We start from the raw sequence: 26,932 nt of genomic DNA on the forward strand, positions 1-26,932 counted from the left end.
GAATTTTTTCAGCAGTGGCATCTGGGTATCAGATGGTCCTCTTGGCTGGCCTCTTGTCTTGCTGCATGTTGGTTTTAGTGGGGTCTGGTGTAGCATCACCTGTTGCTATGCTCCCTTTTCCTCCCATATGTCCATTTCCCGTGATTCATGGGTGAATGTGAGAATAAAAGCTCTGGTTCTGTCTTTATTTCAGACAAAAATCTGCAGGAATATGTTAGAAGGTACAGAGTTCTCTCTCTCTGACAAAGGGATACTTCCCTTTGGCTGGCATGCCTATCAGCTAATAAATTGGTTATGAAAACTAAAATTTTTAAGACGTTTAAAATGAAAGGCAAGGGGAAAGATGATGATTCATTAATGGAAGTACCAGAGCTGCTTTATTTCTTTGAGTCATATTAAATTAAGATGTTCCCATTGTTGTACAACATAATCAGGAAAAAAATATATTTTTGTTTTTATTGCATATTTGTACTTTACAATGCTAGCTTTCTAAATTTAAATAAGAAATTATTTCCTCTGAAAGCATTATTTTGTCTGCTTCTTGCAATCCAGAATCTCACTGTTTACATTTGTAGCATATTTTTAAAACACTAGATAAGAGCTATAGGGAATCACTATCATGAAGAAGGCCTTCCCCATATCATTAAGCCGTAGTGAACATGGACCCTGGGAATATCCAGGGTGTGCTAAAAGCACAAGGCCAAGTCCCAAGGCCCCTTGCTCTGCCCTCCTCTGATATTTATCTCCCCACTACTAGGACCTCTTCCATTCTCTCTCAGCAGCACTACAGCTTTACAAAACCCTTAGGGGACAGGAGGAACTATTCACACCCTACTCCCTTATAGGCAGGGGCTTGAGTAGTAAGGTCTTTCACTATTCTCTATCCTTCTCACTCCGGAGTCCCTAGAATGAAACAGTCCTTTACCTGGTTAAAACGTTGTCCTTAAAAGGGACCCAAATTTGAGTTCTGTGTATTAACTACATCTTCCAAAATGTTCTGCAGAAGGACCAGAGGAACGTAGTATGGCCCTGGTGAAGCTAATTTCTTTCTATGCCTTTTTGGTTTTGCGGCCACCAGGGTGTTTCTTTTCCTGCTCGCCAGCTTTTAGTAATGAAAACCTTCCCTGTGTCAATTGCAAAGAAAAGTTTCTAGCGTCATATGCTCAAGGGAAACTGAGCTCAGGCATTTTGGTGAACTGGAGTATTGCTCCAGCTAAGCTAATTCAAGGACAGGTACCACTGAATTGGTGACAATGCATGAGGTAGTTATGTGGATATCTCCTATTTTCTCAGTGTCATCTCCTGCACTTTATAATTTGGCAGGAATAAGCAGAAAGGCAAGGAAGTACAACTGACTTTCAGGGTGTTAAATAATGAAAAGTCTTTACACTTTGATAAAACTGCCTATAAAAAAAAGCCACAATGATTCTTCTAGAAGAATTGGTAATTTTTGCTTATGACCATAACAAATTTAACAGCTATATTTTAAACTTATACTTATTAAGTTTGATTCTAAAAGATGTTTTAATGATGCATATTTCCTTTAAAAAAGTCAAAAGGTAACTTATTGATTACTTATCATGTACCAATGATTGTGCTACAAAACTATGGGAAAGACTAAAAAATTAAATAAGTGACCTGCCCTAAGGAAACATACTTTTATTGAAGAGACTTGAAACAAAAGAGGACAAAAGAAAAATTTATTGTTCAACTGCTAGACTATTTAACATTTATTGGGTGTGTACTATATCCCCATTATTGTTCTAATGAGTTGCAAAATGAAATAATTTAATTCTCACGACAACCCAATGAGGTAGCTCCTGTTATCATTATCAACATTTTTCAGATAGAGAAACAGAGGGCACAAGTTAAATGATCTGTCTAAGGTTGAGCTAGCGTTTAATCCCAGGCCACTTTGCTATTTCTGAGACTTTGCCCTGTGTTTCCTAAGGGTTATGGAGGCAGAGGTTAACGCTGCTCTTCCCCATTTTCAATTTCTCTCCTCAGAGACCAGACCAAATCACCCTCTCCAAGAGAGCAATCTCCAATTCCTAACATCTCCACACGCCCCTTGCACCCAGTTTTTCTCCTTTATATTTCTTGTTTGGTCCAAAAAAGAACTGAAGTTTGCAACATCTGGAGGTCAGTGACTGTGGAGTAGGATCACCGAGGAGATAAAAAATACAAAAACTTTATTTCTAAGGAGAGACTAAATTTTTCTAGTGCTAAAACTGAAACAAATGAGGATAAGATAGTACACACACACACACACACACACACACACACATACACACACACATACACACATACACTTAAGGAAGCTTAGGTTTCTATGATATTATTTTTCCCTATGAAAGTCACCCATTGAGACAAAAGAGAGCAATTGGAAATGGAGTGTTTAAGAAAAATTTATTTTTAGGAGATCTGATATGAAGGGCTTCTTGGATATTGTCAGGTAGTGGTTTCTAGTCACAATCAGGTCATTCTTAGCTTTGTTGTTGACACAGTCCTTTGTTTTCTTAGCCTAATGCCTGTTATATAGTTAGCACTCAATAATTTTTTTGGTGTGAATTAATAATGAGTGGATCATGTTAATTGTGAGTTAACTTGCCCATTTTAAGGAAACATAGAAGTGGCTGTATTTGATAATGACTTTACTTATCCAGTAGAAATAGAATGAAAACTAATGTAACATTGACCTAGAAATACGTTAAGCTTATTAAAGCTTGTAGAAAACACTATAATCATAATTGCAATAGGAATATCTGCAACTTTTTAAAAGTAGATTATATATTTTGACACTATTACCTTTTTATCTTAAGTTTATATAGGACTAAAGATAGCACATTCTTTCTATTCTTACTGTTCCATGGTCATGGTGGTGGTGTTATTTGCCATATACTAAATTCAGATCCTATGAGAATTCTCTCTCTCTCTCTCTCTCTCTTTTTTTTTCAAACAGAAAGGTTGTGGATACCATCTGGATCTATTAATGGTGGCTGTCATGCTTGGTGTGTGCTCCATCATGGGCCTGCCATGGTTTGTGGCCGCTACTGTTCTCTCCATCACTCATGTCAACAGCCTAAAACTGGAATCGGAATGTTCAGCTCCAGGAGAACAACCCAAATTTCTTGGCATTCGGGAGCAAAGGGTCACTGGGCTTATGATTTTTATTCTTATGGGTTCATCAGTCTTTATGACCAGTATTCTGAAGGTAATAAAATCTTTCTATATAAATTTGAGAGAAGGCAGGCTATACTTATTATTGTTTAAGAAATTTTATTTGAATCTAAGCCATCAATTTGCAAATATTGTATGGCATATGATGAAAGCGATGCAATTTTTTTTTTGCCACATTTATATAACTTCTTAATACGAGAAATTATGTGCTATATTTTAGACTCCTTAAATACATAAAAATTTAGCCTAGCAAAGTAAAATTTGTTGTGTAAATTATTATCGTAATCTTGAAATAATGATCAAGTTGTGGGAAAGAGTTACTAATTTCTGACTGATATGTGACTTGATTTCACTGCAGGTCTACACAAAATAAAACTTCTATTTTCTTGTCAATGATCAGATATATTTGCAATTAACATTACCTAGTATAAGATAGAGGTACAGAGATAAGCAGCATTATGGTCACGGCCACATATGCAGTTTTATATATTAAATGTTCCATAAAACTATTACATGAACATCATCATTTTGTGTACTTATTTTTTTATATTTGAAATAATGAATCTATTTTGAAGAGCATTAAAGAGTAATTATTTCGTCATGTAATTTTTGCAGATATTTCCAAGTTGTGTTATTTGTATTTTAAATTACAACTCATTTTAGTTGTTTATAATTTGAAAACTCCAATCAAATTATTTAATCATTTATACAAGTTTTCTTGTACTTAATTATTTCACAAGTATAATTGCGAGAATTAATTTCGTTGTTATATAAATAATTATAGAGACAGGATGATGCTTAGATATTCCAATAAAAAGGTAAAAATTGAACAATTCACATGTTTACAAATATCTAGTACACTGTAGGAACAACAAGTAATATTAGCTACATTCTTCACATTTAATCCACATATCTTACCATTGTAAAACAAAATTCAAATTTCCCTAAAGTAGCATAATGATAGTAGCTAATATAGATTGTTTATTATGTATCATGTGTATTTTTATAGGTTTTGACCTATTAAATACTCAACAACCCTATTATCATCATCTTTTTTTAGATATTGGGAAACCAAGGCACAGAGTTTAAGTAATTTACCTAGGTTTACACAGCTAAAAAGTAATAAAGCTGGGATTTGAACTATGTTTTCTGGCTCTGCCCTATACTGCTTCTAAGATATTTCTTTATTTTTCTGTGCTTTCCTTTTATAAGTGCAAAATAGTATGACCATATTACATTTGAAAATAACTTGTACCTTTTCTCTAATTGTTCTTTTACAGTTTATTCCCATGCCAGTGCTATATGGAGTGTTTCTTTATATGGGTGCTTCATCTCTAAAGGGAATTCAGGTAAATTACTTACAGTAAAACAGGCACATCTGTGATGACTGATCTTAAGGTCTGTTGATGCTAAGTCATGTGATAGTCAAGATAATGACATCATCTAATGAGCAGGTTTCAGACCACAATTAAATTTTTTCAAACTGGTCAGATTCACAAAAGTTAAAGAAAATCCTCTTTAGAATCTAAAGTTCACAATCTTAGGGTACTTTTATTTACCATAAGTATATATTAGAACTCAAAACTTTAGATTTTACAGCCCTTTTAGAAAACTAATTGCAGCACGTTTCAAGATATATCCAAATACTCAAAATCTTTGACACTGTAATCATGTTTATCAACATCTATCCATGGGAATACAAAAAACTCAAACTAAGAGGTTAGATTTAGAGAACTTTTAGAACCTAATCATAGTATATTTCAAAATATATACAAATACTTTTAATCTTTGATATTGTAATCATGGTTATGGATATCCATGAGAATAGAAAAACTCTATGTACAAAGATGTTCATTATAACACATACTTTTGAAATATTGGAAACAATCCAGTTATCTAACATGAGTACATAATTAAGCAATCTATGGTACATTCACTGAAAAGTGATAACTACGGTGACAATAAAAGTAACATGATAAAAATGTTTATGGCACAATACAAAGTGAAAAAGTAGGGAAACAAGTTGTATCTACCATAGGTTCGTAAAGCTATGAGTGTGGGTCAGATTAAAAAGGAAGTGGAGAAATAAAAACAATTTGTTAAGATTGTGAGATCTTGGGTAATTTTTTTCATTTTGCATTAGTTTTTCTTTTATTATTATAATTGTATTTCTAGAATTCTTTTAAAAATAAACTAAAAATAAAAGTATAGAGTAAGGAAGTTTCAAAGTATAAGTGAAACTATTGTTTAAGTATTGGTAAGATAAATATAGTTGTGTTTTTTATTACTGCACAACAACTTACTATACAACTTAGTCGCTTAAAACAATAAATATTTACCATCTCATAGTCTCTGTGGGTTATGAATTTGGGAAAAAGATTAGCCAGATAGTTCTGGCTCAAGATGTCATGTGGTTGCTGTCAAAATGTGGACAAGGGCAGCAGTCATCAGAAGGTTTGAATGGGGCTGGAGGGTCGTGTCCAAGATGGTTTACACAGAGCCGTTGGCAAGAGGCATCAGTTCTTCCTGGCTTTTGATAGAAAGCCTCAGTTTTTTTGCCACATGGACCTCTTCATGGGTCACTTAAGTGTCCTCATGACATGGACGTTAACTTCCATCAGAGAAAACAATAAGAGAAAGAGAGAAAGTAACTGTGCCTTTCAACTTAGTCTCCAAAGTTGCCCATATGGTCACTTCCACTTCATACTGTTTGTTAGAAGTGAATCATTATGTCTAGCTTGCACACAAAAGGAAAGAAATTAGATTCCATCTCTTGGAGAGAAAAGTACCAAAGAATTTGTGGGCACATTTTAAAACCACCTCAGGTATATTTTAAATCTTTGCAGAGGCTGTTGGCAAATTGTTCCTGCTTATGTTACTGTAGTGGGTTGAATAGTGTTCCCCCCAAATTCGTGTCCACCTGGAATCTCAGAACGTGACTCAATTTGGCAATAGAGTCTTTGAAAATGTAATCAGTTATGAATTTCAAGATGAGCTCATCCTAGATTTAGGGCGAACTCTGAACCCAATGACTTGGATCTTTATAAGAAGAGGAGACACAGGGTAGAAGGACACACATGAAGATGGAGGCAGAGATTAGAGTTTTGCCGCTACAAGCCGAGGAACACCAGGAGCCAGCAGAAGCTGGAAGAGGCAAGGAAACTTTCTCCCCCGTGGCCTTCAGCACCTTGATTTTGGCCTCCACAACTGCAGGAGAATAAATTTGTATTGCTTTAAGCTACTAAGTTGTGGTAATTTGTTATAGTAGCGCTAGGAAATTAATACAGATTTCTACTTAAATTTGCTTCTGAATAATCTTGTTTTTTAACTTAACATTATTGATCTAACATACTTAAATTTTCTTGAAAAAAAGATTAATTTTGAGGGTTAGTTTTTGTATAGTTTATTTTTGTTGACTAAAAGGAAAAAATAAATTGTTGCTTTTTCTATGACACAGCTTGATTCATTGGTGTTCGAAGACATAAAAGTCATCTGACAGAATGTTATGCATTTTTCAAATTAACACTTGTTAAGTTGAGCACAGAGTGTAGGATGGTGAGCTGTGGTTCAACAGCAGACCACAAGAGAAATTAAAATAGAGAAGTTCATCACTCATAGGTCCTGGAAGAAGTACCTGGCCTTACCACATGGGAAGGTCAAGGCAAAGTGAAGACAGAGAGAGGGAGACAGGACCTAGGGCACATGCTTTTATTAGGGTTTGTAGGTAGAGCGCTTTGGGGTTCCTGGGCTAAGGCCAGATTGGTCAATTCAAATCAAGAGAGCAGAGTTTTGATAGGTTCCACGGGAGTCTTATTTAAGAGGTGGATAAGGGGAAAGTGTTGGGAGGCAGGGGAGACTGTTGATCGCAAGGGCTGTTGGGAAAGTCATATCAGGAACTTACATTTACTTGTGACTCGGGGCTTCATCTAGGGAATGTGATTGTGTGATTGTATAGTTTAAGGTCACTGCAGGCTACTAGGCTAAACAAAATGGATGCCAAGGCAATGATATTACAGAGTAGGTTAGCCAAGCTCTTGACACTGAGGGACAGGTAGCACAGGAATTCTTTTCCTGAATGAACAACTAGCCAGCTTCTGACTTTAGGAGAAAGAAAATCAGTTGGGCCTTAGGCCAGTCCTGGATGTTAGAACTAAGGCAAAACGTTAATATGAAGTCACTGTAAAATCATCAAACACCCAAAGTAGATAGGCTGACTGCCCATCTTGACACTGGGTAAAATTAACTTGAGAGAGGGAGATGGTTGAGAAATGTTATGCATTTAAATTTTACTCAAATTACTTTTCATTTGCTTATTTATAATTTCATGTATAAAAAGTGTATTTTGAAAGAATTGGTTTGGTAAGGCAGATAAGGAAGAGGTTTTATTTGTTTTACTGGGTTTTGTTGTTGTTTTTGTTGTTCTTGTTTTTGTTTTTTGCCTTTGGCAGAAGTTCCATGAGTACTAATTTCATCTGTAAGTGAAAAGTATTTATTATTAGGCCCCAGGCTCACATAAATACAGCAGCAGAAGTTTAAGAAACAAAGTAAAATCATTTTGAAAGGTTTCAACAGATTTCCCTCCTAATTCTACTCACATGATTTTATACTCATGAAATTTAGAACTAAACAAGAATGTCAGGTTTTGGAATTATTTGGGGTGTGAATCTTTCAAACAAAAGTTGAGGAAAACATTATCAAGGCCCATGAGGAAACTATAATGAGTTTTAAATAGAACAAATGAAACAGCAAGCAGGGTCTCACACTAAGAAACAGGGTTAGTGAAGATTCAAGTTAGCCCCAAGCTCGGGGAGTTAAAAACTCTACGGAATTTTGTGGCTGCCTCAGTGCAGAAACGATAAGTTTATACTAAGATGAGATAGAAGCCAAATGCAAAATTCAGAATGCATTTATCACTATTATCATTACTTAAGTATTAATAAACACGTGCTGAATACCAGCAGTTCAAGGAGCATATTAATTAGTTACTCTATAAGTTGTAGAAACCTATATTTTACCTGATTGTTTGGCAATATTAAGAAACTTATTATCCAGGCCTATCACTGTGCAACATGGCAGAAAAAAACAGATCACAGTGTTCTCATGAATGTTGTTTCTGTACTCAGATATATAACCACATCTATATTCATTCCAACACTTCAGGAGTCCAAAGTAAAGCAAATGTGCCATGTAAACAATAACAATTGAAGCACCCACACATCGAAGTACACTTATGCAATAACATAACTTCACAAAGGGAGAAATGGTGGCTGGGAAAATGAGTTCTATAGAAACTGAAACATGCAGTAATGAACCAGATTTTACTTTATTTCTTCTTTATTCCCACCTGCACCATGTACTAAGTTTTATTTATTTATTTTTATTTAATGACATGTAATTTTAAGAGATATTTAGAAGACAGAAATAAAAAGACCTACTGAAATATTTGTGGATAGTATGGAGAGAGATGAACCAGAAAAAAATTCATCACTTAGTATTCTGCATAACAGATTTTCAATAAATGTGTATTTAACCTATATACAGTTCTGGTTTAGATGACCAAGGGAAGATCATGCCATGCCATAAGGTGGGAAACAAGAAAAGGAAAATAGCTTTATGTTGAGTTTGAGATTTCTAATATATATACAAGCAGAGTTTTGTAAAACAGGATGTTTTGACCTTAACACTTAACCCTAATGTTTGACATTTGTCCCGTGGCATAGTGGAATAATTTTGGAATAGTTGACAAGAATGACTTACAGTTTTCTTATAAATTACCTAAAAAATAAAATCAAATATTATTCTTTTGAAAATTCATAATGGGTATTACTGTAGGAATGGCATGAAATAGAACTGACAGTGATGAAATCATATTTTAAATAATCACTTCTTGTTGGAAACATTCAAAATTGCAAAATTCGGCCTAAGAAATATTAAACAAAATGATACATATAAAATAACACTGACATGCAATATGGTTTTTTAGTAAGTAAAACGTGATTAAAGCTTTAAGGTTCTCATGAAAATTTAATCTATAAAATTTAAATTGAAAAAATTGGCTTTAGTATATAAAAGTGGCCTCAAAGTCAAAGCTATAGCAATAATATTATATAGACCAAAAATAGTCGTATTGCCTTTATGGTGAAATTTAAACATAAATAACATTGATCCAGATGAAAATAATTTTTGTAAACCACAACTGAAAAATATACAGTTTGACAGTGCAGTATAGGAAATTGATCAAGAAATTAAATTGAGTTAACAAAATTTGCTCTGGAAGTACTTTATTAATAATTATTCATCTAAGTTATATCTTTATGGCTAAGATATTTGTATTTGTAAAAACAGCACCAAAACTTTGTTGGGGATCAAAGCAGCAAGGCTAAATAAAACCAACAGAATCAAAATAAGGTCAAAACATCTTACTTAACAGCTACGTATGTGTGAGAGCTCAGGAGAGAGAGCTGCAGTAGAGATCTAAGTCTGGGAGTCTTTAAAAAGTATGTGAAAGTTAAACCCATAGGTATGGATGAGCTATTCCAGGACAGAAGAGGACAGAGAATGGGAGTCCAAGAAGCCCTGGTGCTTAAGGCACAATTGAAGGAAGAGATCGTGATGTGACAATGAAAAATAATGAAATATTTTGTCTCTAAAGGCTATACTCTCCCAAGTAGCAACATTTAGCATTGCCTTCAATATTTTTACACTCTTCTAAATTATAACCTATATCTATATTCAAGAAAACATGGGATATTATAAAACTAAAACCATAGTATTTCAGAGTGTTTGCATAACAATCCTATTGTCCAAATGCCCAGATGTCAACTTAAGTGTGATCCAGATATAACACACATTGGACCACATTAAATGTTTACCTGTCCCACTTTTGTCTGTAAAAAGCAATTTAGTCTGTTTATCTTTTAGTTCTTTGATAGAATAAAGCTATTCTGGATGCCTGCAAAACATCAACCAGATTTTATATATCTAAGGCATGTACCACTTCGAAAAGTCCACCTCTTCACAGTTATTCAAATGAGTTGCCTTGGCCTTTTGTGGATAATAAAAGTTTCAAGAGCTGCTATTGTCTTTCCCATGATGGTATGAAACTCCTTTTTTTTTTCTTCTTGTGATTTTCTACTCTTATTGGAAACTCATGAACTGAAATTGGAACAATAAAGTCATTTTGAACAATTATTAGAAACCTGGTATAAACTTTAACCACTAAAACGGTAACTAAGACTGTGTTTGAGATTATATATGAATTTCAGTGATTCATATTAGTTTTGTGTCCATCATTCTGAATATTGGTTGAAGTTTGAATTAATTGAAGTTGGGTAGAAAAATGTAAACTTTCAAAATTTAACTCCAAAGATATACCAGCAAATCTGAAAAGTTGGAATTTTAAAAATAACATTTCATGCAATATTTCAGGTAACTTTCAAATATTTCAAAAAATATACTAAATTTGAATGACTATAAATACTTTAAAATATTATCAGCATAGATGAGAATGGTTTAATGTTCATTTAAAATAGTGTAAACTAGTAACTACATGTATTTAAGAAAATAGTCCAATATATTTTGTAGTTTTTAAAATAGCTGTTTTAAATGACTCAACATCACAACCACTATTCTGAGGATATGGTGAGAAAAGGAAATGAAGGGATCAAAAACTCAGACTTTTTTTTTTCTTTTATACACATATATCTTCAAATTTTACTTTAATCTCAGCTCTAATTGAAATTGACTTTTTTTCTACTGAAAATAAACAAATCTACATCTTTCATTTCTATTTTTTTCCTGTTTTACACTATTATTTACTTATTTTTATTATTTACTTCAGGTGTTAGCTCTGGTATTTGTAAGAAAGTTGATGGACTTTTTGTTTACCAAACGGGAACTCAGCTGGTTGGATGATTTAATGCCTGAGAGTAAGAAAAAGAAACTAGAAGATGCTGAAAAAGAAGTAAGTCAGAGCAAAACAAGTACCTTACAAAGAAAATAAAATGAAGCACTTGCATGTAATAAAAATTTGCAAACAAAGCACTATGCAAAACGAAATTATTGTGTTTATCTTTAAATAGTTAATTATTACTAGCAACCATAGGTCGGCAAGTTTGGAAGACCATAAAGTTGGAACTTGAACACACAGAGAGAGAGTGCATCAATATCTTATACGAGGAAATCAAACCCCAGTGAAATATGCAAACTCTTTGTACTTCATTATCCCCTGAACTACATACTCTATTTTTCTGATCCCTCCCCTGTGGATGGCAGAAAATTACTGATGCTTAATTATTTTCAAATTGTGATTGTGCAATGATTGCTTTTTGGTTGAATATACAAGAAGAAAAAAAGAGACATTATCACTGTTGGTATTTTCCTAGGGGACAGAGTTTTAATCAAAAGATTCTAATTCTAATCAAAAGATAAAATTGATTATTCTTGAAATAGATGAAATGCTTCAGAGGAAAACATGTCAATCTTCTTTGCTTTCGAAGTGATTTAATATTGAGTAAATATTGTTTCAGAAACTTTTGGGATTTACTTCCTCAGACTACTGATTTATCCTATCCTGTTTCATATGTTAAAACAATTTGTTTTAAGTTTTATGGTGTATATAAAGTTCATGTGTAAGTCTTGGTCTGTTTTGAAGGTTAGTAATCACAATATTTTTTAAAGTATGTAAAAACTACAGAGTAGAAATGAAAAAAATGACCAATACATCATTTAGCAGAATATTTGAGCCCATAAATTATTAAACATAGGAACCAAATTTCCATGTGAAAAGAAATGATGAAAGAAAATATTTAATGAGAATTGTGCATTATTCTTTCTACTTTTCCTTTTTCTACAAGGTGGTCAATAATTGTACCCGGTTTCTTATCTATAGTGTATTTTCGCAAACCATGGATATATTCCTCTCTCCTTTGGAGAATCTGCAAACATTTCAATGGTCTTAGGTTTTATTGTCTTTAGGTGAGGCTTGATTAGGCAAAAGTCTATTGAGATTTCTGCTCAGATGTTTCTACAAATATGGCTATATCATATCTGACTATCTGGCATTTCTTCATTTTTCCATCATGTCCTATCACTGACAATGGATTCCCACATTTAGAAACTGATCACAATGATATACCTCAATACTGTATGAATATTTCTATTTTCCCAAGTATTGTAGAAGGCATACTTCGACTCATACTTCTCGTAATATTTATATAACATTAAAAGTATCATGTTATAAAATTATAATTTCTCTATTTTTGATAGATTTTGAGAGATTTTTTAAAATAATGCTTTAGTTAGGATATTTTGATAGTCTCTATTTTTTGGGGGGGCTTTAGGTAAAGTTTGCTCTCATTCTCAGATACTACTCAACAAAAATATGACATAATTTGACATAAATTAAATGTAAAGAAGATGGACATAAGAATATAGACATTCTAAAGAATTAAAGTATCCATATCTAATGTAGTTATTCAGGTTGAAAACAATTTCCAAGAAGTTTTAAATGCCAGAGAAGACAATTTTGAATCCAAAACTCATCACCCGTTGCCTTCCCCTCAGTCTCTCTGATAATGAGAATACTATTTACACGAAAACAGTAACTTACAAATGTAATTTTGCTTTATTTTCCTGCTTTGATTTCCTGTCAAATGTTTTTACTACTTCTATAGGAAAAAGCTAGCAATAGCCCCAGCTGCACAATCATTCCTTCCACAGCATTCTCCACATCCATACCATGGACCATTCTTACCCTTTTAGAACTTTGTAAAATGAAAAATGATAAGTATATATAACATATTATATTTAATACCTTTTCCTGTTATCACTTAAAAAATTCAGATTCTCTCTTTATATGTATGTGAAATAGTAGAGAACAAATTTGGTAATAATCATAAATTTATTAGAATCTGCCATTTCCATTGCCCAGAATCACTCACATAGCTGCATATGTATAGTACTTACATGCATGAGTGCCAGATGTCCATTTTGGAATTTATCAACCTCAGATAGGAAGAGCCCCTACTTAATGAGCTTCCAACTTTTTACATTATAAATCCACTTTGCTTCAATGGGTGTTTACTGTTTTCTGATTATGAAGATAAAGATTTTAGAAGTAATTAAATATTACTAACTTTCTTAGAGCTCATGTTTTCCAAAAAAATACAAAAATAGATTAAAGATTTATTGAGGGAAATTTATAGTGATATCCTTCAGATCTGCATATGAGAAAAAATGGGGGAAAATGCCTTGCAATACATTAATCAGGCAGGTTTTCAGACCTTTAAATATCTCAAAATAGATTAATATGATGATACTTTTATGCGAGCCTCAATAAAAGAAAAGAAACAAGAGAACCAATAATACAGTGAAGAAATAATCCATAATTGAATGTTAAAATATAGTTCTGACCAGTACAAAAAAGAAATTCTCCATCTAACAACTGGAGAGAGAAAAGAAAGTTTAAAGATGTTTACTTTCTAACTTGGAATTAGTATTAAAAGAGTATGATCAATAGAGGGAGTAGGAAGATTTAAAAAGGATTACACCAAAACTTAAATTCTGGTTGATTTTCTACTTGGTCCCTTGGACCTCAGTATTTCATTTTCTTGAGGCTATGGACTCCGCTGAAGGATGTGATCCTAATGTGGCATCTTATGCCAAGGACCAGTCTTTCAAACCTTGTGCATTAAGGTGGTAAACGGAGAAGTTCTCCAGAAATGTTGCATTTCTGCAATTGCTCAAATTAATTGAGTAACTGATCGTGATCTTGGAAGATGATAAATAACAGAAATGTCTCAGCTCCCTGAGACTTGAATTTAAAATAGTCTCACCTCTTGTCCTTTTGATGATAGTTACAAGCTTGTACTTTTATCCTCCAGGGTTTCCTATCAGTAGCCCACTTCTGCTCTTACGGCATTGAGAAAACATTAATTTGACCTTAAAATTCAATAATGAGTTAAGCAGAATAAATAGCTACACAGGCCAGTCCAAGGTCGCAGAGCTTCTGTTCCAAATTTTCATGTACTTCATGCATATGCATATGCATATGCTTCAGTTTTTAGAAAGAAAGGATTATAATCAGGATAGAAATGAATATTGGAACCCTGACATTTTGCACATTGCTCTGTGTAAAGGGAAGACTGCAGAATCAAATTCTTGATGTCCAAATGTGCTCAGAGTACCAACATGCCTTCCTTCCTACTTAAATATTCTCTAGGACACTGTACACATTTGACAAAAGGGCTGCTGTTAAAAGCAGAAAGACCCAACAGAATGTTTGCTCCTGGATGCGGGGAGAAGGCAGATAATGTTTGATAAATCCTGAAAATTCAGCTCTGGTCAGTGATCATGATATTGATAACTCTTGGTTTATGGGAGGTTCACACTAGCATATGTATTACAGGAAAAGCAAAAAGGAGGCTAATGGGATTTGTGATCTGTATGAAGCAAGATCATGAGCAAGCTCAAGAAGATGCAAAAGCAATCTAAACACAAGTACAGTTAAACAAATTACAGAGCATGTCTCGCTGCTAAGAAAGATGAGAATTGGTTGTGGGTTTGAAAGCATGGCCTAATTATGAGACAGACAAATGTTATTTCTAATCAAATCTTAGAATGAGGTAAGCACATCCTTCCTTAAGCAGTGGGTTTTCAAAGGGTAGTAGTCTCAGGACCTCTGCTGCATCAGCCAACACCCACACCATGTTAGAAATGCAAATTCTTGGACCTTCCTGAGACCTTTTATTCAAAACTCTGGGGATAGAGCCAGAAATCTGTGTTAAGGAGACCTCCAGGTGATTCTGATGCATGCTAATATTTGAGATAAAACCTTTCTTAAAACCACAGAATATGTATCTTCTGAATATGCTCTTCTAAAGAGTTACTCTAAGTAATCCAAGATTACTCTATCAGAATTTTTTGTATTTTGTAGTAATTTAGATAAGTCATTTAGAGGTGCCAAGTCAAATATTCTGATGAAAAACATATGTCTCATCCATCTATTTATGTGAATTCTGTGTAGACTACTCCTCCGCCTCATTTTTCTTTTCAGCTTTCATTGTTAAAGTGAGTAGTATGTATTGGCTCTTTTATCTATTGGAAATTTTAAGAAATACCTCTTAGAGTTATAACATTTTACAGTTTTCAAAGTTATGTGTATGTGTATAATATATAATATATAATACATATGTAATGTTTGCAGTATTATCTATTCTATTAGTAAATGAAATAGTAAATGATAGACACTTCTTAGGTTCTTTGGCCTTGTTTTTCCTCTTAGATGAAATAAAGGGGTTAAACTTGATTTCTGAAGTCCCTTCTATTTTTTAAGATCTATGAATTCTAAAATTGCCGACTATTTTCTCTAATACTTTAAGCATCTTTCTAAGCATTGGCTCTCTGCTGTTGTTTGTACTTTGGGCTATTTGAGGGCTCCTGCATAGATAGAGATTTTACCTAAGAAATGAATACAGTAACAGATACTTCCTATTTCACTAAACGTAGAACATTTGTTAGGTATCATGGTATATGAATTGTACTTTTTATACTATCGCAAAATATAATAAAGAGTCATGATGTAATTTTATGTATAACATTCTGTTCACCAAAACACCCCACAATTTAACTTCAATTTTATTTTCCACTTCTACTCAGCACAGGCCTTTGGCTCCAGCCATGCTAGTTGTTCATTGTCATGCAAACACATTTTATTTATAACTATCTTTTATCCTTGGCCCACATATTTTCTTCCCGCCTAGAGTTCCTTCCTACTACCAAACCAATAAAATAAGACTGGCTTAGATACCGCTTCCTTGGCCCCTGTGCTTTTTACGGTGATCTTTCTCACCCTCTGAAAGATGGGTTTGCATCTTTCTTTTCATTGTTGTATCCCTTATCCCTAGTACCTAGCAGACTACCTGTCATGTAGATGATGCTTAATACATATTTGTTAAATGGATTCATGAATAGGTCCTGGATTCTTCTTCATCATTCGTCTAGCATATATTACATGCTCAGTAAATGTCTGAGTGCTTTTGAATAGGTTAGTTTTTTAAGCCTCAATTTCTCTGCATTTTACTGGATATAGCATTAACTGTCCTTAACTTAATTAGCATCTGAAAAATTGGCGAAACCCTTCAAATGTTCTTAGATAAGCTTTGATCATCATCCTTTTAACATCTTCACCATGTTGTAGAATTCAGCATATTTTGGATGGACTCCGTGTAAATGAAGTGCTGAATGGAACTCATTTAAAGGTACTTCTGACTTATAAAGTGATGGATACCCAGTTAGCTTTATGCTCTCACTCTCTTTTCCTGTATGATTGAGATACACTAGGTTGTGATTGTCGTGACGGCTAGTGCCTGATTTGAATGCTCCTCACCAGAAAGTCTCAATTTTTGGCTTCCTCAGAGTGCTGCCTAAGATGCAGCCGGCCCTCCATCCCGAGCTCTGGGGCCCACCCAGCTTCCTTCTGGCACTGAAGGCAGCGAATGCTCTGCCACCCTTTTCAGATAAGCATGGCTTGGAAATGCTATCTTTAGACGTGATGAGTTTTTGTTTGGATAGAATTATGACTAGTATAAAGCCCACACATGCTAACAAGCCACAGAGTGCAAAATAATTATTGAAAGCAATTTGAGAGAAAAGTGGAAAATCATCTGAGGAAAAAAACAAAATTGTTCCCAAAGCTTTGGTTTAATTTTTGCTGTTAGATTGAATCTTGAGCCTTAGTTTTCTGCTGCCAGGTAACCTAAGCACTGATGACACTGTTCTTTTCTTCAGCATTTTTGAATTTTACTCTTCATTAAACCTTTCTACCTGGATTCTTGACTTTTTATTCCAAGTTGTTTGCAAGAGATGCTCTATACCAAGCTGGCCTATCAGTGGACAATCAAGGAAAGAATCACTTTTTGCTTGTATCTTGGTTTACTTAAATAGCATTGGGATCATTGAATGTTTCCTCTTTATGTCTCTCCCCGTTCATTAACAGTAGCTTTTTCTATAGAAAAAGTAACTATCTATTTGAAAGGGTGTATATGCTATGCTCAGGGCCTTGATGATAAGCATATAAGTTAATATGACATATGTATTATATTTCATATATAGTGACTAATCCATTTCAAAGGCATGCCTCATTCTAGGCTGTAGATTTGCTCTGCTCGGATGCTTAAATGTGTAATTTCAAACCAATTGTACTATCTACTCACCTTAAATTAGTTCTAATAGTACTGCCAAATGCCAAGGCGAATAGACATAATATGTAAGTAATAAAGTACATCTGATAGGTCTTAAAATTTTCCTTAAAGAACAACAGAGAAAGAGTATAAAGTTAATTTCTGTAATGCAAAGGGGTAACACATATCATTGGTACCACAGAGTATAAATGGAACATAAGGTTTTGGGGAACGCTTATAAGCAGAGATACAAAACAGCTCATGCAGTCCCCTGACCTCTCCATTATTCCAGAGCATAGGTTGGGCATAGATATTCTGTAGGCAACATGGCAAGGTCCCAGCACAGAGGAGCCTGACTGGGTCAGCAGGTTGGATGTGTAAGAGAACACTCCAAAAATGATAATGAGCCCTGCCTCTACATTCTATTATATATTAGATTGGTTGAGGAAGTTCTAGAAAACACTTTCTTTAAGTAACAAGAAATATGGCCACGGCTTTTCGGAGTTGGCAGCATGTAAATTGAGTGCCAAGGTCTGCATACCAAGGATGCTAGGAATAGCCTTCCATGCTGGGAATAATGACATCAGCCAAAGGTCATATCTTTTGGAAGCTGAATTAGATCAGCCAAGATACCACTAACCTACTAAAAGAGGGAAGACAAGAAGCCTCCAAAGTCATCCCTATTTTCTTTTTATTTCTTTTTATTTTTTAGGCGAGGCAACCCTTGATTGATCTCACAGATTGCAAAGACCTTGTCAGTTTATAATCCCTTATTATTATTTAAAAAAAAATTTTTTTTATGCCTACAGCACCTGATCTTCTTAGGTGTTCTACCATCCAAGTACTAACCAGGTCCGACCCTGCTTAGCTTCCGATGGGATCGGGCTTGTTCAGGGTGGCATGGCCGTAGACCCTATTATCTCTCTTCACCTCCCATTTGGTCAGGGAGTCACTTAGCTCTTCATCTGTATACAACTTAAAATTGCATTTCTGGAGTTTGAGCCAATAACCCTAACATTTTTAAATGGCCCTAAATAGTTCTCTAAACTTGAACATTGCTAATTGACCCATTTGGAAATAAATACATTAAACAGGAGCTATAATCTACAGATAACTAAATTTCCTTTTTGGTGCATGGAAAAAAGTTGATGATAACATTATTGGAAACTAAGCCACAGGATATTTCAGTATGGTAGCATAAGATTATCTTCATTCCAAAGATATAGTTTTAAAATGTTATATCTGAAGAAATAAATATATAAAGCATTTCCACCCTTTGGGAAGGGTGCGATATTGTCATTGTAAGAAGAAATCTGAAGCATAAAACAAAAGCCTAAGATGCATCCCTAAGTAGAAAACACATCTGTTCTGGTCTGTATAAAAGGTACCTTCTACTGTCTAAGTCTCTAGAGTACCAGTTCTCAAAGTATGGTTCTCAGGCCAGCATAATTTGTGTCACATGAAAACTTATTAGAAATGTAAATTCTTGGACTACTTCAGACTGACTGAATCAGAGACTGTGGAGGTGAGGGACAGCAATATGTATTATTAACAAGCCCTCCAGATAATTTGATATAAACTAAAATTTGAGAACCACAGTTCTAAATATATACTTCATTCCCTTCTAATAGAGTATTCTGAGAATGTAATTTCAACTTTATGACAATGAAAATGATTACATTACCCATACTTTTATCTTTGTAAAATTTAGATTAATTTTTTAAAAATCTGCTTGGAAATTAACCACGTTTTACATTGAGTGACATGAAGGAGATTGTTGTTAGCATTTAAATTACTTTGTGATATGAGACTCTCATTAATTACTTATGTTCTTGGTAGCTGATGCTTTATTGAAAGGACCTGTGCTAGCATTAATAAATGCAAACAAAGTGGAAGGTCCTGGGGTTAATGAGATAGTGAAACATTAATCTGTGTTTCTTCTTCAATGTAAAAGGGAGCCTCATCAGGTTCACTTGATATATTTTATATTTGTCTTCGCAGGAAGAACAAAGTATGCTAGCTATGGAAGATGAGGGCACAGTACAACTTCCATTGGAAGGACATTACAGGTAAGATATAAATGCAAAAACACACCAATTTGAATAATGGGATGTGTTGTTATATACTCAAAATTTTTGTACTATCCCAGTACTAAGTTCTGTCAGTAATAGCTGTGTGACTATGGTCAAGTAGCTTAAAATGAATGGGGACAGGGAGCTGTTGCTTGAAGTGTTTTCTTCTCATATTTTATAATAGATATGAAAGCGCTCTTTCATAGCCTCTGAAAGTAGCACCTAAAGACAGGTCAAGATTCATTTGTAAGATAAATGAGCTAGGTGTTCACTAAATTGGTCACAGGTAAATATTTGAACTCTGGAAGGTCATTCTTTAAAAAAGGCACTTCCAAAGAGATAATCTATATCCTAAATTGAAGGATTCAGTTGTGAGAATCTTTTTTAGGATACATTTATGTAAGTCTCTAACATATGCTGATTGTCTTTATACACGAGGCATGGCAAAAGAAAACAAACTCCTATAAGTTATAATAAAAAACTTTTGAAAGCATTTGACCAAAAATTATGTATATGGTCTCAAAGGATAATTTAAGGCGATGCCAGCAAAAAAGCAGAGAAAACTTTTCTCTGTGGAGGAAATTTGTCATAGTGTTAAAAGTAAATAGAGACTCTTTTGGACTTCAGTTTATGACTGTAAAATCATATTTCCTAGATCTAAAAAATATAATTATGTACCACTTAAGGGTGAGGACAAGCACAGAAGGTATTTTAGCTTTCCTTTAAAAAAAAAAAATTTAGGTTTTAAAATCTGTTAATTATTTAGTTGAATCGGCATATTCCCAAGTGCATTCTATAGAAGCCTGGTCTCATGTGGTACCCCTTTCGAAAGGATTAGGTGGTTAAATAAGTTTGGGAAATGTCCTGTACTGTATTCTACTTTGGAGATTCACAAAGCACATTATCATATTAAAGAATAAAGGTAGCACTGCATTAAAAAAAAAAGAAAAGTTTAACTATTTAATCCAGTCTTTTCTAAACTCTTTTGCTCACAGACTTTTTAATCACATAATTTTACAAACAATCTTGTCTTCCACATGACATTCTCTTGGAAATTATTTGACCTCATGCTATATAAATTACCAAAGGCTGGATGGATTAGAGAAATTAAAGAACCATATCCAGACTGGGCAAGGGAGGGGGCCTGCAAGGTTCCAGGTTTTGCTCCAGACCGTTAGTGTTTCTCTTAAAAGTTGGATTGTTGCTCTCTTGTGAGTGACCACCAATGAAGGTCAGGTGAGGTCAGTCTAGGATTTTAGTTGAACATAATTTTTTTTCACAGCAGAGTATCTTTTTTACGTGTAGTATGAAGACTGCTGTTTTCTCACTCAAGGAAACTTGACTTGGCCTATGATTTATCTCTGCTGCTGTTTGGTTGTGTTTCTAGCCCTGGGAGAGTTTTGGAGCATTCTGAATGCCACCTATAATTGGTACCATTTTAAAATGTAAAAAAAAAAGCACTCGGCATAGTACAGGCACTGATATTTCAGGCTCCCCCAGCCATTTGGAAAGACCTCTGCTGAATACACAGCCTGCCTTCATTTATTCAACAAATATTTATTGAGTAGGTACTATGAGCCAGGCTCTGTCTAGGTCTTGGGGGAATAGCAGTGAACCAAAGGCCAAGAATCCCTATTCTCATGAAGCTGATATTTGAGTAGACTAGTAGAGGTAGAAGGAGTCAGAAAATTAAATGAACAGGTAATATAGTATAATATTTCAGATGGTGAAAAGCACAATAAAAGCAAAAAGTAAAAATCAAGAATGAGGGTGCTATGATGGGATGGAAATAGAAATGTAGCCAAGGCCTGTCTGAGTAGATGACATTTGAATAAAGGACAGAAAGGGTTGTGTACCCTGGGAAAGCACATTACAGGTCAAGGGAAGAGCAAGTACAAGGCCTTGAGGCAGCAGTGGGCCTACAGTGTTCCAGAGCTGTCGAAGGCCATTATATTGTGGCTGGCGAGGAACGAGCAAGGGTGTGAGAGCAGGAAGGTGAGGGTGGGGACAGAGCCTTATATTCCATCTACTTGGCTGGGAGCCACTGTAGAGTCAGAGCAAAGAGTGAAGTTATCTGCTGTGCTGCTGAGTATTAGGGAAAGAGGCTAAGCAATGAACATGCAGAACCTAATCTCCGTAATTTGAAATGAATTTGGAAAACCGTAGCCAAAACCAGTTCCTATATATTATAATCTTTTGTTTAGATTTTTATTTTTTCATAGATTTTTTAATAATTAAGGAAACTATTTAATACTTCTTAATTTTTAATTATAAAAACACAAAGGCATGACTGTATTTAGTTTCTATCACTAGATAACTGCAGTTCCTTATTTAATGTTTCTTATTTCATTTTGGGTGAACTCCTATCTAGAGATGATCCATCTGTGATCAATATTTCTGATGAAATGTCAAAGACTGCCTTGTGGAGGAACCTTCTGATTACTGCCGATAACTCAAAAGATAAGGAGTCAAGCTTTTCTTCTAAAAGGTTTGAATTCTAAGATAATGTGATTTATACCAACCCTCATCATTTTATGACATGAATCTATTAGCAAAATAATGGTGTTGGTTTTCATCAGATTTAGATCTAAAATATTTCAGAAAATTCTTTTTCAAACTAGGTAGAAATTGTAATTATTGCATTTGGTGTTATATTTTTCATCTCCTTTTCAGATTAAAAGCTCACTCCACAAAATATGACAGTGGGGAGAAATGGAATTATAAATGAGCCCCAATACATGCCATTCATTTTTGGACATTCATTTTGGCCTACTCTTTTGCAGTGGGATTTTATTGTTATCCCTTATCACCCACTTTCCAGGCCCCCCATAGATGTCTGATGTTTGCACTACCCCATTGTCCTTTTTAAAACCCATATGGCAGATGAAATGGTAATTTTGTATTTAGTATATTTTCGGTCTCCTATTCTAACCCCTTGGAAATCTTCCCTAAGCTCCTTACCCCAAAACTTTCAGCGCCAGCAAGTTCTATCCATTCTTCTCTGTATGAAAACATTACAAACAACTCCTATAGTTGTGGATAATTTTAAATGCATACTGGGGAAGAATGAGTCCTTAAATATCAAGAGTCATCATAGGATTTCCAAATGAATTTTCCAGAATTTATAAATAAGAGTTCAAACCATTAGCCTTCTTAGATGCCAATCTAAAAAAAATCTCTGTGTTATGCTAATATCCCTTTTTATTAAAGAGTGATTGAGGGATTTGGGACAGTGTTTAATTATTAAGTTCCTTTATTTTCATGACTTTAAATTAACTATTTCTACTTAATTTTTATATTACATTTTTGTTATAAGCTCCCCTTCCTAATCACTCTAGAAGCTGATTCCCCAAAGGTAAGACCCTCACCCTCAAACCTATTCCTTGGTTGTATTTCCTTATGTTGTATGGTGTCTTCTAGAAACCTAGTCAGCCTCTGTCCTCTGTATGAGTTTTGGGGAGGCAAAAGGCAGGGAGAGTCATGGGCTTAGAGCCAAGATCAGATGGCGTGTTTATGATGTTCCTATGACTACTCAGCTCTTTAAGAGGGTTTGAGACTTGAGTAAACCTTTTCCCCACATAACTTAAACAAATGCATCACATATAAATCAACAAATCTCACGGAACTGTATTTAGCAATGACATCGAATTTCTATATTGGAAAAAGAAAATGTATTCCTCAAATTAAGAGATTACAAAGCTGAGAGCTTCCGTTTATGTACCACTGTGCTTTCAAAACTGCCAACTTCATCTGGCTTCATGAGAAATATTTATAAACTTGGGCTAGAAAAAGAGGTTACATTAGACTTAGAGACTACCTCTTATTGCTGGTTTTTGTCACCCCAAAATGGCATGCTGCTTTAGTGTCATCTCTGTCGCCTACAGCATATACAAGACAAACAGTGGATGTGCAGAGTTCATCCCAGAAAGCTGGAGATTAGTCACCTCTCTCTCCCTCTCCCCTACCCTCATTTTCTCTCCCTCCTTCTTCCCCTGCCTGTCTCCAACACTTACTCTAAAGGAAGTTAATATAAGTTCCTTAATAGGCTCTCTCAAAGACTTGGTTGATGCTTTCTGTCTTTTAACAGGACTTTAAAATCTTCGTGAATTTCTTTGCTTGGCTCAAGCAAAAGTCATTTTTTATTCTAAAACATGCTTTATCTTCCTTTCCTAAAGATCTTTGCTATAATCTGATAGAGTCGTCCTCACAGTAATTCAGTTTTGCTAGAAATTTTGGAAGAAAATCAGTTATGAGAAGAGCAATTTCTCAAACCAATGGAAATATGTGTTTGTGGACCCTTTCACATTAAAACTATGGCATTTCTTTGATTTTTTTAAAATGTGAACTCCAGGTTTATGGGCTCAAAATAAAATGTCAACCATGGGAATATGTGGAGAAACTGAAACAAAGTTATAGACGGCTTTTCTTTCTGTACTACATGGCTCTGCAGTGCAAACTTTTCCTCTGTTTTTCTTTGGTTCAAGCAAAAGTTTTTATGTCATTATATTTTAGGTACTCCTTAAAGTAAACAGTAAAGTCAAGTGATGCTTTTCACCAGAAAAACCTAGTTGTTTTAAAAATGTGTATTTAGATTATTTTGGACAGTAGATTAGTGAACAATGTAATGTGCTTTAAGCAGGTCTAATTTTCAATAGACCATCCTTTATATTTTGATATAACCACTTATTTTTTTATTCTTTGAATGTATGTCCCCACTAACATGAGATTCAAACTATTGTGGAATAAAAGTTTACCCAGTTTTTTTTTTTTTTTTTTTTAACTTTTAGGTTGATAAAATCTGTAGCTTTCCATGTGAAAAAAATATCTCTTGGTTAGTAGTTAGTGTCTTCGTCTTCATAACAGTGGAAACTGGCACAAAGAGTGTGGCTTCCCAAAGCCCAAAAAAGCACCAATACTAATAACAGCAACGCCCTCCTGCTTTCTCTTGGTATCTGTTGAAGGCAGTGAAGTTTGATGACCAAGAACTGTAAAATGTTGTGCCTGCTCGAGTATCCATTGGCAAAAAATCCCTAAAGACTAGGTTACCAGGGTCTGTATCTCTTGAGCTGTCTTCTATGCAGTCTTCGATACCACTCCCATCACTAGTTTTCCATCCTATCCCTTGCTATAGATCCTACATGCCAATCAGAGAAGCCTAGATACCTTTTCTTAGTGGACTTTAGAATAGCAGTTATATTTTACCCATTATTTCATTTACTTTTTGTTGTCAAAAATATTTTATCCAGTTTAACTGAAAGAAGGGAGTAAGAACTAACTGCAAATTCTACTACATCTGTGGGTTGTCTAATTTGATTCTAGTTCAACAGTGCTATGCACACATGTGACAAGCTCCTCTGTAGCTTATTGGATAGATTGGTGGAAATAGGTCTCATTAAAAACCACATTGCATCAGAATAAGTGAGCAGCTGCTTTGCTTTATAAAACTGACACCCCACATCGGCGTTTCTTGAAAAGTTACCTGACAACACTAGGAAAAGCAGCGTTTGTTTTTGCCCTAGTGGCAGAGGCTTGGCTCTGGGACAACCCTTCCAGTTCCTCTCTGTCTCCCCCACTCCCACCACCTTCTTCTATCTGGATTTTCCTTTGTGCTCTGATTTCCTAGGCCCTCTCGTGACTTTGCTTGGTGAATGTTGTTCGTAACAACTATTTTAGGGTCATTGAAAAATAACAGTTTCAAGACTGCTTAGCAGCATGGAGGTAGTGGGTCAGGTTTGCTCTCTCTTGAAATATCACTTCCTTGTAACTCCTTAAGGGCAGGGATGCTGTCTCATTCATCTTTTATCCCTTGGTCTTTGCAGAGAACTATATAACATAGTATATATGTTACATTAGGTATGTAATATATGCCATATGTATGGCATATAATAGATATGCAATAATATACATTTATTACAATAGTACATGATAGATATGGTATGTATTTAATGCTTTTATGTAGTATGTTTATTTCAAGGGAAGTTTAGAATTGATTAATCATGAGAAAAATCAGTGTAACAAGGAATAGAGTAATAGCCATAAAGTAAGATAACTCAAGTTGATAATATTTTTCACAGACGTTTTGAGCTGGTTATAAAATTTTACTTAATAGTGAGCTGAAATCTAATTTAATACCAAAATCACTGGTTTTAAAGAGAAAAAAATATAGATCCAATCATAATCAATTGTTGCTTTGTACCCAAACAAGTGTGACCAAAGCAGGACATCAGGAGGAAGCACATCTGTGACTCAAGTCGACATTCTGAATCTCTTTTTTACTGCTTGGCGACTAATAGCACATGGGGAATTTGATAATTTACCATAAGGTTATGGAGCAGAGCATTGCAGACATAAGAGTTGTGCATGTGTAGAGACCAGTCTGTTTCTGTCCTTGCAAACTCCTACAGATAGGATCTCCTATTCTTTGGAAAGATAAGAGTTCACTGGATCTGGGAATACCAATCTCAGAATCCTGGCATTCGAGCTACAAGAGAACTTGGCCATCTAATTCAAACTAGTTTATAGATAAAGAAACAAAGTTCCAGAGAGGTTACATAACTAGCCCAAGGTCATACAGCTCATTCTTAGCTTCCGGGAACTGAATGTAATCGTCAAGCTCCAAGCCCAGGGTTTCCTCCACTGACCCATGCTGCCTTTTTTCATTGGCTTTATTTGGCAGAAGAGACTGGAAGCCAGGTAGAGCCCAAGGAAAAGTTAATTTGGAAAGTAGGGTAGCAGACACTTGTCATATGAAAGGAACTTAAAGTAGAAGAAAGTGAGTCATGCAGATAGAGGAGTTAAAAATACAGAGTTAAGGCTCTCAACACATCATGTGCACACTGTCATCTCTTCTCATGGAAAGAGAAAAGAAAAGGGAAAAAAGTTGCTTTGCTTTGACCTGTAAGTAGTGTGTGCTGAGAAGTGTGGCAGGCACAAACCTGGGTGCCACAGACACTCGCTCACACCAGCTCTCAGCGCTGGCAGCATGCCACCGATGGCAGAAGCTCCAGCACTTCTTACCTGATGGTGCCGGGTGGTGGTGACAACTGAGAAGGGCTGTTTCTAGCTTGCATTGGAGAAAAAACAATTTAAAAAACACGCTCTTAGAATGTGTCTAAGTTATTGACCATTATGAAAGCTGCACAGGAGGCCCCATAGAAAAAAAGGGTTTTAACTGTCACTTGATTACTTGGAAGAGAGTTTTAAAACCAAGGATTTCCCCACCACCATTTCATACATTTATATTAAGGGCCAAAGTTAACAGTAAATAATGTGGATTCTTCCAGTTCAGGGCCTCAGAGGCCGGCCAGCTGTGGGTTACCCTTTCTGTCAGCAGCAGCAAGGGACACAGACAGGCCTCGGACATGAGGGGCTCTGTCCTGTGCTGGAACTACTGGGAAGCGAGCAGTTCTGCCCTGGAAGCACATACTCCTGGTGTAAGCTTCCTGCATGTGAGCACGGTCTTTGAATTTTCCACGTGAAAAACGTCCACGTGAAAATAGG

The 26,932-nt window shown here is 35.0% G+C and overlaps 1 protein-coding gene across 16 annotated transcripts in view; it reads left to right on the forward strand.

Moving 5' to 3' along the window:
• Positions 1–26,932, forward strand: part of SLC4A10 (solute carrier family 4 member 10) — a 242,430-nt gene that overhangs the window by 212,659 nt on the left and 2,839 nt on the right. For 8 of the 16 annotated variants that reach the window (XM_039855402.1, XM_039855396.1, XM_039855394.1 and 5 more), the window contains 7 exons: positions 2,963–3,214; positions 4,461–4,529; positions 10,102–10,275; positions 11,021–11,143; positions 19,362–19,429; positions 21,804–21,920; positions 22,749–22,787. In XM_039855402.1, the coding sequence (XP_039711336.1) occupies positions 2,963–3,214; positions 4,461–4,529; positions 10,102–10,275; positions 11,021–11,143; positions 19,362–19,429; positions 21,804–21,920; positions 22,749–22,761 (816 nt within the window). In that variant the 3' untranslated portion in view covers positions 22,762–22,787. The remainder of the gene's footprint in view (positions 1–2,962; positions 3,215–4,460; positions 4,530–10,101; positions 10,276–11,020; positions 11,144–19,361; positions 19,430–21,803; positions 21,921–22,748; positions 22,788–26,932) is intronic. The other 8 variants (XM_039855393.1, XM_039855399.1, XM_039855397.1 and 5 more) reach the window with 2 other exon arrangements.

The sequence above is a fragment of the Pteropus medius genome, unplaced genomic scaffold (genome assembly GCF_902729225.1).
Source record: "Pteropus medius unplaced genomic scaffold, Ma_sr-lr_union100, whole genome shotgun sequence".
NCBI lineage: Eukaryota > Metazoa > Chordata > Mammalia > Chiroptera > Pteropodidae > Pteropus > Pteropus medius.